Below are 13,179 nucleotides of genomic sequence, written 5' to 3'. Positions count from 1 at the left end.
GGCTGCTGCTGTACAGGTTTGAGGTCTCGACTATGTTCCTGAATTATTTTAATGACTTTGGACCAAAGAACCAAGTGCTATATACCATTGATGTTTTTTAGGTAACAATTCTAAAATATTTAGAAGTGACAGAGTTCCAAGGAAGAGTCATATTGAACTTGAAATGTTGACTCTGTTTCTCTCTCTGCAGATGCTATCATGCCTGCTGAATTTATCCAGAGTTTTCTGTTTTGATTTCAGATCTTCAGCATCTGTAGTAGTTTGTTTGAATTTTATAGAAGCAGCTAATACCTAAAGGCAGAAATCAGCCCATCCTCTTGTAGCTCTGTTTCTGTTACAGATTTGCGTTAGCCACTGATGGGATTCACCTACTTGAGAAAAGTTTCTAAGTGCCGCTCCAGCACAAGTGAACTTAATAATTGTCCAACAATGAAACAACAATGCTGTAAAATATCACTTTCAAAACCAGAGTCTCAACACATTTTCATCTGGCCCTTTCAATCTTCTGTAATTTCATAATAACCCCTTGAAAAATGGCTTAATGGCTAGTTTTAACCATTTATTCTTTCGCCCCAGAAGTCCTATGCAAGGATACCATTTAAAATGGATTACACCATTTTAAGTTTTCAGTAATTTTTTCGAGTTCAATAATTTTAGGGCCTAAACTCTCCCATGTCCCAGCTCCTACGCCAGCACACCAGGCCTTGTTACCACACAGCCTTCCATTACATACTACCTGTTATTAGTCACTAATAGTCCCCATTAACAACTGTTCACCCTCCCAGCCTGATCGTTATCAACTCTTTGTCTGTCCAACTGGTCTTCTCTCTCTTCCTATTGTTTACTCCCTTCCCCATCCCCTCCCCTTTTTTCTGCATATAAACTGACAGTTGTCCAGCCACCATCAGTTCTGAGGAAGGGTCACCGGATCCGAAACATTAACTCTGTTTTTTCCTTCACACATGCTGCCAGACCTGCTGAGCTTTACCAGCAACTTTGTTTTTGTTCTGTGTTTTACACCATTTTAATACATTACTGAACTGAATTATGACAAATTTATATAATGCATACCAATGAGCAAATGGGCCAGCAACCTGTGCTGTGAACTGTGAATCACCTAAAATTGCTTAGTGAAAGCAATGCCTCACACTTACACACAATGAATTTCATAAGGTTACTGGATTTGCACATTAAACTCAGCACAGAAAGACAAATATACCATTTTAATGATTGCCAATCAACCTCTCTGACCTGTAAATTAACAATAAAATGTTTGGAGCCTCATTACTCAGGAATTTTTCCAATTGCTGTTGTTTTTAAAATAGTCTAAAAAAATCTTACATTTCCCATCTGTCATTTCACTCTGTCCGTCCAGTTTTCCTTTCTTCTGGATTTCTCTTTCTTTTTATACAGAGACACAACATTTTTTCTCAGTGTGGCCAATTGAATATTTACAAGCAAAGCCTGTTAAGGGCAATGCTAATATCAAAAAGTGAGGGGGTGAGTGTTTTGGGATGGGGGAGGGGACTAAATCAAAATGGAATTGGAGGAGGAAATAAAGTACTGTATCCCCTGTGGTGCATGGATTTCTCTTTCTGTACCTGATTTGACATTGAATTAACTGGTTCAGACCTTCCTGTTTATTCCTCAATCCTTTAATCCTATTGATTATAGTGATACATTATTGGCCCCTCAGTCATCAAGATCCCAGATTACCTGTTGCCACTACTGTGGACCTAACAATTTATAGGGCAAAAATGAAACAGTTGTGTTGAAGAGGTCCTGGAGGAAAAAGGGAAAATGACCAGGGATAAGGTGGAGAATGCTGGAAAAGGTGTTGAGACCATGTGAAAATGCAGTGGGTGCTAGGCAAAATGGTAGATAGACCTTTAAGAGGAGTGGGGGTTGACTGGAGGAGAGGAGAGGGAGTTGGGTATTTGTGAAGAGATCAGTGCTGGAATGGGGTGAGACCAGGAGAGGATGCAAAGGATGATGGGATGCATGAGGAGATTACTAGGTCAGGAAACCGGATAAGGGGTGAATGGCGTAAAGAAACTGGAGGAGAATGGGAAGGTGGGGAGCAGGAGGAGACAGCAGAAAGGCTGGGTATTGGTTGGTGTAGACTGGAAGGGGGAGACTGGGAAGAGCATAGGGGGGGGGGGGGGGAGGGGGGGGTTTTAGAGACCAAAAAAAAGGTGGGAATGGAGGGGCTCAGAGACTGGAAGAAGTAGGAAGGGAGGAGTTAAGAGAGCAGAAAAAGGGATGGAAACAGGACAGGAAGCCAGGGGAAGGGAAAGGTTAAGAGAGGGAGTATTGAAGGGGAGAGGATTAGCACTGAAGACGGGGTGGCAGTAGCCTGAAGTGATTTGGGACTGGCGGTTATTGACTAGGGTTAGTGCGGCGGAGGGCGATTATGCTATAAGCCCCCGGTTTCTGGAGCTCACATTCCAGCATGGTGAGGCAACCACTAGCAGTAAACGAGTGCAGGCCGCCCAAAAGGGGAGGGACCAGGGAGGGGAATCAGGGAAAAAAAAATGTCGAGTGCTTTCCAGAAAGGTCTCGGCCGAAACGATGCACCTTTGATGCGGAGAAATCTCCCGTCTTTAGTGGAGCGGCGCTGACGTAATGGGGATAAAGTTAGGCCTGAGTGTCGCAGTTGGAATTAGAGCGGCCGGCGGGAGGGATTGAACGAGAGGTGTTGGATCCTGTCTCCAATCTCCTCGTATCCACGGCTTCAGGCTGTACCGGGAGCTGGTGATGACAGCCGCTATTTTTAACTACCATCATCAGCCGGAGGCCGCTATAAAAGGGGCCGCAGCTGCGACATGCACTATTACAGCAGCGTCTTAACGCACTACCCCGGCACCGCCTTCAAAGTCTCCATTCCAGCGGCGGAGAAAGCGCCTGTCGAGGGCCCGAGTTTCGGAGTGAAGACTGAGCCCGCCGCTGCCGCCTCCTCCTCTACCGCCGCTGCCATGCCCGCCTTCTCGTCATGCGAACTGCTGCCCCCGGGCCCGGCTCCATCTCCGGCCTCGCTCCTCTATACTTCCACCGCCAGGATTCCCCTGCGGCCGCTCGAGAGGATGGTGCCGATCCAGATCCTGAGCGACAGAGCGCAGGCCGAGCCCCCGGTGCCGGGCCATCAGGGACGGGGCATTTGGACCGAGGACATCCTGACGGAAGGATCGCGGAAGGTTTCAGCCCGGATCCCGGGCGATGGTCAGCAAGAGCGGGCAGCGACGGACTTACAGCCCGCCTTGGAAGGGCCGGAGACTGCCTTCAACCTGTCGGACGGTGACAGCACCGAGCGGGAGTACCAGAACTGGGCCGGGCCGGGTCCTGAGTCCCGGGCTACGGAGGCGGCTGAACAGCGCTGCAGCAGTGCCTGGGAACTCGACGGTGGCTTCAGGACCGTGGACCTGGTGGTGGAGAACAAGGCGGACAAAAACGATAAAGTGGCGCGTTACCTGGCAGAAGTGGAGAAGCAGAATAGTTACCTGCGGGAGCGACAAAAATACCGGTTCCATATTATTCCAGACGGCAACTGTTTGTACAGGGCCGTCAGTAAAGCTGTGTACGGTGACCAGAACATGCACAAGGAGCTGAGAGAAGAAACAGTCCATCACATCGCAGATCACTTGGACGAGTTTAACCCCATCATCGAAGGGGACATTGGGGAGTTTTTAATCAACGCTGCCCAGGATGGGGCCTGGGCTGGTTACCCAGAGCTGCTTACTATGAGTCAAATGCTGAACATTAATATATACTTGACCACAGGAGGTAGCCTGGAAAGCCCAACAGTTTCCACTATGGTGCATTGTCTTGGCCCAGAAGATCAATCAAAATCCAGCATATGGCTGAGTTGGTTGAGCAATGGACACTACGACGCTGTGTTTGATCAGGCTCTACCTAATCCAGAGTATGAAACCTGGTGCACACAAACACATGTTCAGAGGAAACGAGATGAGGAGTTAGCAAAGTCCATGGCAGCTTCTCTTTCAAAAATGTACATTGAGCAAAATGGCTGTTTTTAAATGACTTTCCTCCCAAGCATAAACAGTTCAGTTCAGGACCTAAGATTCCCTGCATAAGCTGATGAAACTGATATGAGCAAGACTAGTAAGAAGTACAAATGTAAAGATTGTTAATACGGTTTTTATTTATTTATATGCTTACACATTGATTGGGCTAACAGCACTTTAAAATGGATCAGAAAATCAACTCTAAGTAACGCCTTAATTAAATGTGTGAATACCTAGATGTTTTACCAAATGTTTGAGCTCAAACTAATGAAGGTTGCAGGGCACCTGAATTTTTAATCAGGCTTATTGCAGATAAGAGACCATAGGATTGAATGGGACTGCATTGTCTCATTAAGCATGTTTTTTAAAATTTTAAACTTCTGATGTTTGGAAAACAACTGATGTTTAATCTCTGCTTTGGAGAGTTTTTATTCTGAATGCTTTTTTTAAGAGACTTATTGCAATTTTTTGCAATTGCTGGTTTGTTATTGTCATATCTCCTTCATTACGTTCTTGTATTTGGTATTCTGGCAGGTAGCTAATTGCCACCTTGATTTTTTTAATTGGTTAGAATAGAGATTTTAGATCTTTAAAGTTTAGCTACAGTTACTAACATCATGACTGTCTGTCTGTCTGTTTCTTGCCATTTCACTGACTTTTATACGCTGTTCAAGATGTATTGACATCCGAAAGTGGTTTGCAGGGTCAAACTTGTAACCAGTTTGCAATTACTGTATTTGTATTGATTGTGAAGTTATTAATCAACATGGAATGAATTAAAGCTATATAACATTTCTCAAACAGTTGTCAGAGACTAAATATTTCATACTCTCTTCTTACCAGAAGAAGAGGGCCTTTGTTATGACACTCCAGTAAAACTTCATTTTAATATAGATTGAGTTTTGCAGAAGAATATGTATGAACTGAGTTTAAACTCTCTAATTAAACTTCAAATTTCAACGCTAATAAAATTGGTAATTAGATTATTCACACCAGAAGACATTTGAAAAATGTTGCAAGGCTAAATTGTGTTTTGTCCTACATTGGATGATATTAATTTTTGAAGAGGATACACTAATTATTAATAAATCTAAAGAATGGAGGAGAAACCTTCAGCTTGGTTATTCTGTGAATCTCTACTACATGGACTAGCTACTGATTAAAAATTGGTGGGGTAATTTTTTTCTGCATATTGTGTAGTGCATGAAGCTATTAAATCAACACTTCAGCTACCAGCTGGTAACTACTGTACAAAGCCCAGTACATAAAGTGCAACATCTGTAAATGTTTAAAGTATACTGCAGTCTGAATGTCATGTACTTTGTCATTAACCAGGAGAGACTTACAATAAAAAGCTTTTTAGGAAGCAAGTTATGATTTTTAGCGATACTCCATGAAAGCATATGGAACCAGGTTCAATTGTGCTTATCAGTGGGAAATGGCGCATGCTTGCAAAGAAGTGTTACAGGCGAGGGGAATGTGCAGGCAAGTGAAGGTCATTGGATAGCTTTTCAAGAGCTAGTTCAAGTCTTCTGTGCTATATTATGCTATGATATTTTTTTCTGAAATGGATTAATGTAAATAGTTTTATGCCAGTAGAATTTCTCAGTATCTGCAAGCTCTTTGTCTAGGCTGTTAAACCAAAACTTGATTACATATGATAATGCTTACTACGTGCTTGTCAGGTGACTCTACAGTCTCTTCAACTGTGTAACAGTGCAGTTGAACCACCTTTGGAGATGACAAAACAATAGCACTTCTATCTGGGCAACATGTACTCCATTGAAATGTTGATCAATCTTGTAACAAATACTGGAGCCCTTTTGTGGCCAAAGGGGATAATAACTGCCATGGGTAACTGAGTAGTGCCTCTATTTTGCCTCATGTGGTGACCTTGGCCATAAAACTAAAGCAGAGATAGTAGAACTTCCTGAAGATCTAGGCCCGAAACGTCAGCCTACCTGCACCTCTGATGCTGTTTGGCCTGCTGTGTTCATCCAGCTCTACACCTTGTTAAGCAGAATAGCTCTAGCTCCTCATCTTGCTGCAAGGCAGTGCTACTAAAATTGTACGATTGATCCCATAGAGTAACCATGTTTGTTAAATGATTAATTACAACCTAAAGTGAATTTCCATGGCCTGTTTACTATGGAAACTAGTGAATGTCACATGATCTTTCTCAAAGGTCTGTTACTTGTACATTTTTAGTAACAAATTTAAGTTGCAAAATGTCAAAGGCAAATCTTTTAAAATGTTTTGAATACCGGCCCCCTCAAGCTTAAGAAGATCAGCATAGCTTCAGAATCTCAAGTTACTTATTCATTTCTGCAGCCACACAGAAAAGCCTATATGTCACTACTTCAAGATCCAAATTTAAGTTATATGAAAGCCATAAATCTCATGGTCTGTTACCATGCCAAAGGCAAAAGAATACCTAGCAAATTACTAGGAGAGTGATATATACCTATGTATGAAACATTTAAAAGTGATTATGATTTACATTTCACTTAGGAAATGATACAATTTTTATAAAATAAATAAGGCCTGATTTGAAGAGTCTACCTTTTCTCCCCTCATGAGCTATAATAGTTTTTGTTTGGGGCGGGGGGGTTGGTGGTGTGGAGGATTCAGTTGCATGAAAAAATTATGGAGGACATTAAATGAGGAAGGCTCAGCAGAAGTTAATAAAGTTGCATAAACAACTAATAGGACACTGTGGAAAGGGTCAGGAATCCAACTTCAGCTGCAAGAGATAAGGGGACAACTATGATGAGAGGGCAGTCAATGCAGGACTGCAGGTGTTGTACTTAAATATGTTAAGTATATGAAACAAGGTAATTGAGTTTGTAGTGCAGATTGAAATTGGCAGGTACGATGTGGTTGCAAGGGGAACTGTAAAGGAAAAATGATGGAAGTTGTGTACAGACTCCTAGAGAATTCAGGATGAGAGGAAGAAAATAAATGAGATAGAAAAGGCATGTTAGAAACAAGTTGCAATAATCATGGGGGACTTGATTATGCAGTTGGACCAGGAAAATCCGGTTGGTAGTGGAACTCAAGAAAAAGGATTTGTGGAATGTGTACGAGATGGCTTTTTGGAGCAGCTTGTGGTACAGCCCACTAGGGTACAGGCAATTCTGGATTTGGTGTTGCACAAGGAGGTAGATTTGATTAGGGAGCTTAAGCTGAAGGAACCCCTAGGGGACGGTGACCATAATAAGATAGAATTCACCCTGCAACTTGAGAAGGAGAAGCTGGAATCCGATACAACAGTATTACAGTTGAGCAAAGACAAGTACAAAGATATGAGGGAGGAGCTGGCCTGGGTTGATTGGAAGGGGATCCTAAGAGGGAAGATAGCGAAGCGGCAATGGCAGGAGTTTCTGAGGGCTATTTGGGAAACAGCAGAAATTCATCCTAAGCAAGAAGAATCATACTAAGCGGAGGATGAGGTAACCATTGGTGACAAGGGAAGTCAGAGCATAAAAGCAAAAGAGAAAGCATACAATATGGTGAAGATTAATGGGAAGCCTTTAAAAACCAGCAGAAAATAATTTAAAAGTAGTAAAGGGTGGAGAAGATGAATTTTGAGAGCTAGCTAGTAACATAAAAGAAGATTGCAAGATTTCTTAGATTATATGAAAAGGTAAGAGAGAGAGGCAAGAGTGGACATTGGACTGCTGGAGAAGTAGTATTAGTGAACAAAGAAATGAAGGAGAAATTGAATAAGTACTTTGCATCAGTTTTCATAATGGAAGACACCAGCATCATAGCAGAACATTTAAGAGAGTCAGGGGCAGAGGTGAGTGTAGTGGCCATCACTAAGGAGAAGGTTCTGGCAAAGCTGCAAGATCTGAAGGTGGTTAAATCACCTGGATCACATGGACATTGTTAAGGAGATTTAGGGGTATTGGTGGTGATCTTTCAGGAATGACTGGAGTCAGAGAGGGTTCCAGAGGACTGGAAAATGGCTAATATAACCCTCCTATTTAAGAAGGGAGGAAGACTGTAGATGGGAAACTGTAGACCGGTTAGCCTGATCTTGCTCACTGATAAAATTTTAGAGTTCATTATTAAGGATAAGACTGTGGAGTGCTTGGAAGTCCTTGGTAAAATAGGGCTGAGTCACCATAGCTTCATCAATGGAAAGTCATGCCTGACAAATCTGTTAGAATTCTTTGAGGAGGTAACGAGTCATTTACACAACAGAGAGCCAGTGGACATGATCTATTTGGATTTCTGAAGGCCTTTGACAGGGTGCTGCACAGGAGACTGCTAAATAAGATAAGAGCCCAAGATTTTAGGGGCAAGGTACTGGCACAGATACAGGATTGGCTGACTGGCAGAAGGCAGAGAGTTGGGATAAAGCTGCCTTTTTCAGGATGGCAGTTGGTGCCTAGTTTTGCACAGCCATTCATGTTATGCATTTACGATCTGGATGAAGAAACTGAAGGCATTGTTACTAAGTTTGCAGGTGATACAAAGAAAGTTGGAGAAGCAGGTAGTGCTGAGGAAGTTGGGGTCTGCAAAAGGATTTGAACAGATTAGGAAAGTGCGCAAAGAAGTGGCAGTTAGAATACAATGTCGAAAAGTGTGAGGTTATGCACTTTGATAGGAAGAATAGACATAGACTATTTTCTGAATGGGGAAAGATTTCAGAAATCTGGAGGATAAAGGGACTTGGGAGTCCTAGTTCAAGACTCTCTTAAAAAGTTAACATGCAGATTCAGGTGGCAGATAGGAAGACACATGCAATTTTGCATTCATTTCGAGAAGGCTAGGTTACAAGAGAAGGAATGTACTGCTGACACTGTACAAGATTCTGGTCAGACCGCATTTGGAGTATTATGAGCAGTTTTTGGCCCCAAATCTAAGTAAGGATGTGTTGGCAGAGGATGTTTACAAGACTAGGGGATAGGAGATCAAGCATGAAGGAGGAACTGAAGGAAATCCTTATTAGTCAGGAAATGATATTGGGGAAAATGATGGGATTAAAATCCAATAAGTCCCCAGGGCCTGAAGCTCTGCATCCCAGAGTACTTAAGGAGGTGGCCCTAGAAGTATTGGATGCATTGGTGATCATTTTCCAGCAGTCTATAGATTCTGGAAGAGTTTCAATGGACTGGAGGGTATCTAATGTAACCCCACTTTTTAAAACAGGAGAGAGAGAAAGAAAATGGGGATTTATAGGCTGGTTATCCTGACATCGGTGGTGGGGAAAATACTGGAGTCAATTATTAAGGATGTAATGACTGAGCATTTGGAAAGCAGTGATAGGATCAGTCCAAGTCAGCAAGGATTCACTACAGGGAAATCAGGCTTGACAAATCTTCTGGAATTTTTTGAGGATGTTACCAGTAGAGTGGTCAAGGAAGAATCAGTGGATGTTGTGTATCTGGATTTTCAAAAGGCTTTTGACAATGTGGCACAAAGGAATTAGTAAGGAAAATTAAAGCTCATAGTATCAGAGGTGATGTATTGGCATAGATAGAGAACTGGTTGGCAGACAGGAAGCAGAGGGATGGAATTGATGGGTCCTCTTCAGAGTGGCAGGCAGTGATGAATGGGGTACTGCAGCGTTTGCTGTTGGGACCCTAGCTGTTCACAACGTGCATTAATGATTTGGATGAAAGAATTAAATGCAATATCTCCAAATCTGCAGATGATACTAAGCTGGGTGGTAGTATGTGCTGTGAGGAGGATGCTAAGAGGCTGCAGGGTGACTTAGACAGGCTGGCTGAGTGGGCAAATATTTGGCAAACACAACATAATGTGGATGAAAATGAAGTTATCCACTTTGGTGGCAAAAACAGGAAGGCAGATTATTAACTAAATTATGGCAGTTTAGGAAAAAGTGAGGTGCAACGAGACCAAGGTGTCATGATGGAACAGTCGCTGAGGTTGGCACACAGGTGCAGCAGGTGGTGAGGAAAGTTAATGGCATGTTGGCTTTCATAGCAAGAGAATTTGACCATAGGGATAGGGATGTCTTGCTGCAGTTATACAGGGCCTTGGTGAGGCCATACCTTGAATATGGTGTGTAGTTTTAGTCTCCTAGTCTGAGGAATGACATTCTTGCTATCGAGGGAGTCCAACGAAGATTCACCAGACTGATTCTCAGGATGGCAGAATTGACAGGAAGAAAGACCGCATTGACTGGGCTTGTACTCACTGAAATTTAGAAGAATGAGGGGGCATCTCATAGAAACATATAAAATCCTGATGGAACTGGACAGGCTAAATGTGGAGAGAATGTTCCCGATGTTGGGGAAGTCCAGAACTAGGGGTCACAGTCTAAGAATAAGTAAGTAGTAAGTCATTCAGGACAGAGATGAATTTGTGGAATTCTCTACGACAAAAAGTTGTTGGGGCCAGTTTGTTAGATATATTCAAAAGGGAGTTGGACGTGGCCCTCGCAGCTAAAGGGTTCAAGGCGCATGGAGAAAAAGCAGGAGTGGGATACTGAGATTGCATGATCAGCCATTATCATATTGAATAGTGGTGCAAGCTTGAAGGGCTGAATGGTCTACTCCTGCACTTATTTTCTATGTTTCTGTGGTTCCAAAAGTAGGAGAGACAAGGACTGGAGGATGCAGCTTCAGAGTGAAGGTATGAACCTTTAGAACTGAGATGAGGAGGAATTTCTTCAGCCAGAGGATGTTTAATCTGTGGAACTTGTCGCAGAAGGCTGTGGAGGTCAAGTCATTGAGTTTATTTAACACAGAGATAGATAGGTTCTTGATTGATAAGGGGATCAAGTAAGAGAAGGCAGGAGAATGGAATTGAGAAACAATCAGCCATGATCAAATGGCATAACAGACTTGATGGGCCAAGTTGCCTAACTCTGCTCCTGTATCTTATGATCTTTTACGATCTATTAAGAACAATATGCTTTGCAATTTAAAGCTATTCAAGATATTAAGATCTGCTCTTGCAATCAAAACTATACATTTTTATTATCTGTGAAACTGATTTTCTAAACACCATATCTACAGGATGTGATTATATAATGTGTTTTGTTGGTGGATTAGTATTTCAGAAACCTTGTCTAATGCTATGGAGATGTAAATTCAAATCTCATAACAGTAGTTGGTGAATTTAAATTCAATTAAGTAGATCTGGAATGAAAAGCTAGTAGCATCAAAGCTACAACAGGGAAATTAACAGATTGTCATTAAACTATGGTTTACTAATGTCCTTTAGGAAAAGAGACCAGCAGTACTCACCTGTTTTGGCCTTCATGCCTTGAGACCCATACAATGTAGTAACTCCTAGCTTTCCTCTGAAATTACCTAGTAAAACATTCAGTTGTATCAAACAGATTCAAGCTGTTATGAAAAGGTGGAGTAAGAAAACCAGACAGATCACCCAGCATCAAACTAGGTGATTAATACAAAAAAAAATAAGCTGGCTGGTAAATCCTGCAAAGTCTTTCACACAAACATTTAGGGATGTACTGCAATTGAGTTAACTATCCCATATACTGTGTGAGCAACAGTGATTAAATTATGCTTTACAGTGAATACCCCATACTCCTTCAGCATTATCCCTGGTGGTGTCAGCACAGTGGTATACAATTGGGAGGGAGATACCCTGGTAGACTTCAACAATAATTCCAGACCAAATCAAGAAAAATGTGGGTAAGGCAACCTTTACTTGATTTTATGACCCTCCATGCTAAGCACCATCTAGATAAAGATTTGAATAGAGCAAGGGCACATAATCTCCTCTGGATAGGGAGTTTCACAGAGTGCTTGAATGGAACCATTACTGATTGAGCTACAAGCCCTGAGGGACATATGTGCCTTTGACCTGCAGCAGGTGATAAAGTAAATCAAAACAAGGGAACTCACTACACCAATCTGCTCATGAAGCCAACTCAATACAATTACGGCTGATTTAACTCTAATTGCCTTTTACACACTTGTGCATCTCCAACACCTGTACATGCTGGTAATCAATAATGTATCAATATCTACCTTAAACATACTCAGAGATTGAGCTTCTATATCTTTTTGTTATAGAGAATTCCAACGTTCATAACCATCTGAATACAACCATAAAAGGTAGGAGCAGAAGTAGGCCATTTAGCTCAGTGAGTCTCCTATGCCATTCAAGGAAATTGTAGCTGATCTGATCATGCATAAAAAGAAACCTGCAGATGCTAAAAGTCTGAAGAAAAGACAGAAATTGCTGGAGAAACTCAACAGGTCTGGCAACATCTGTGGAGACAATGCGGAGTTAACGTTTCAAGTTCAGTGGCCCTTCTTCAGAACTCCTCAATAGAATAGGAGATACTGAGGGCAAGTAACAAAGGCAATACTGAAATCATGGGTGACTTTAATGTGTCACATATAAGAATTAAGACCTCTAATATAGTCCAATTGGATTCAGTCTCACTTCATGTGAAAGTCTTGCCATCCTAAGATTTAGTCTGGTAAACCTTCATTGCACTCCCTGCCTAGCTATCCCATTAGACAAGGAGGCCAGTTCTCTGACATGGATAGAGAACCAGTTGACAGACAGGAAACAAAGTGTAGGAATAAATGGGTTTTTTCCGATGTCTTGCTGTTATTGTACGGGCCTGTTTGAGACCACACTGGAATAATGTGTGCAGTTTTGTTCTCCTTATCTGAGGAAGGATGTTCTGGGTATGTAGGGAATGCAATAAAAGTTTACCAGACTGATTCCTTGGATGGCAGGACTGACGTATGAGGAGAGGTTGAATTGGTTAGGATTATAGCCGTTTGAGTTTAGAAGAATATGGGGGGATTGGGGGAAATTCCTAAAGGAACCTATAAAATTCTAAAAGTACTAACAAGGTAAATACAGGAAAGATATTTCCAATGGTGGGGGAGTCCAGAACCAGGGTTATGGGGTAAACCATTTAGGATTGAGATGAGGAGCAATTTCTTCACCCACACAGTGGTGAGACAGTGGAATTCACTACTACAGAAGGTAGTCAAGGTCAAAGCATAGTATGATTTCCAGAAGGAGTTGGATATAACACTTGGGGCTCAAGGTCTCAAAGAGAAAGTGGGAACAGCTGGATGATCAGGTATGATCATTTTGAATGATTGAGCAGCCTCAAAGGGCTGAGTAGTATATTCCTGCTCCTATTTTCTATGTTTCTAAACAAGAAATTTTTGGCAAGAAA

The 13,179-nt window shown here is 42.0% G+C and overlaps 1 protein-coding gene across 1 annotated transcript; it reads left to right on the top strand.

Moving 5' to 3' along the window:
- The first annotated feature begins 1,000 nt into the window (after positions 1 to 1,000).
- Positions 1,001 to 4,823, top strand: LOC109938229 (OTU domain-containing protein 1). Its single transcript, XM_020536669.2, has one exon. The coding sequence runs from the start codon at positions 2,826 to 2,828 to the stop codon at positions 4,032 to 4,034; it is 1,209 nt and encodes a 402-aa protein (XP_020392258.1). The 5' UTR covers positions 1,001 to 2,825; the 3' UTR covers positions 4,035 to 4,823.
- The last annotated feature ends 8,356 nt before the right edge of the window (positions 4,824 to 13,179 follow it).

This window comes from Rhincodon typus, chromosome 2 (assembly GCF_021869965.1).
Source record: "Rhincodon typus isolate 14 chromosome 2, sRhiTyp1.1, whole genome shotgun sequence".
NCBI classification, from domain to species: Eukaryota; Metazoa; Chordata; class Chondrichthyes; order Orectolobiformes; family Rhincodontidae; genus Rhincodon; species Rhincodon typus.
The sequence above is the reverse complement of the archived record's forward strand: the minus strand, read 5'-3'. Positions and strand labels throughout refer to the sequence as shown.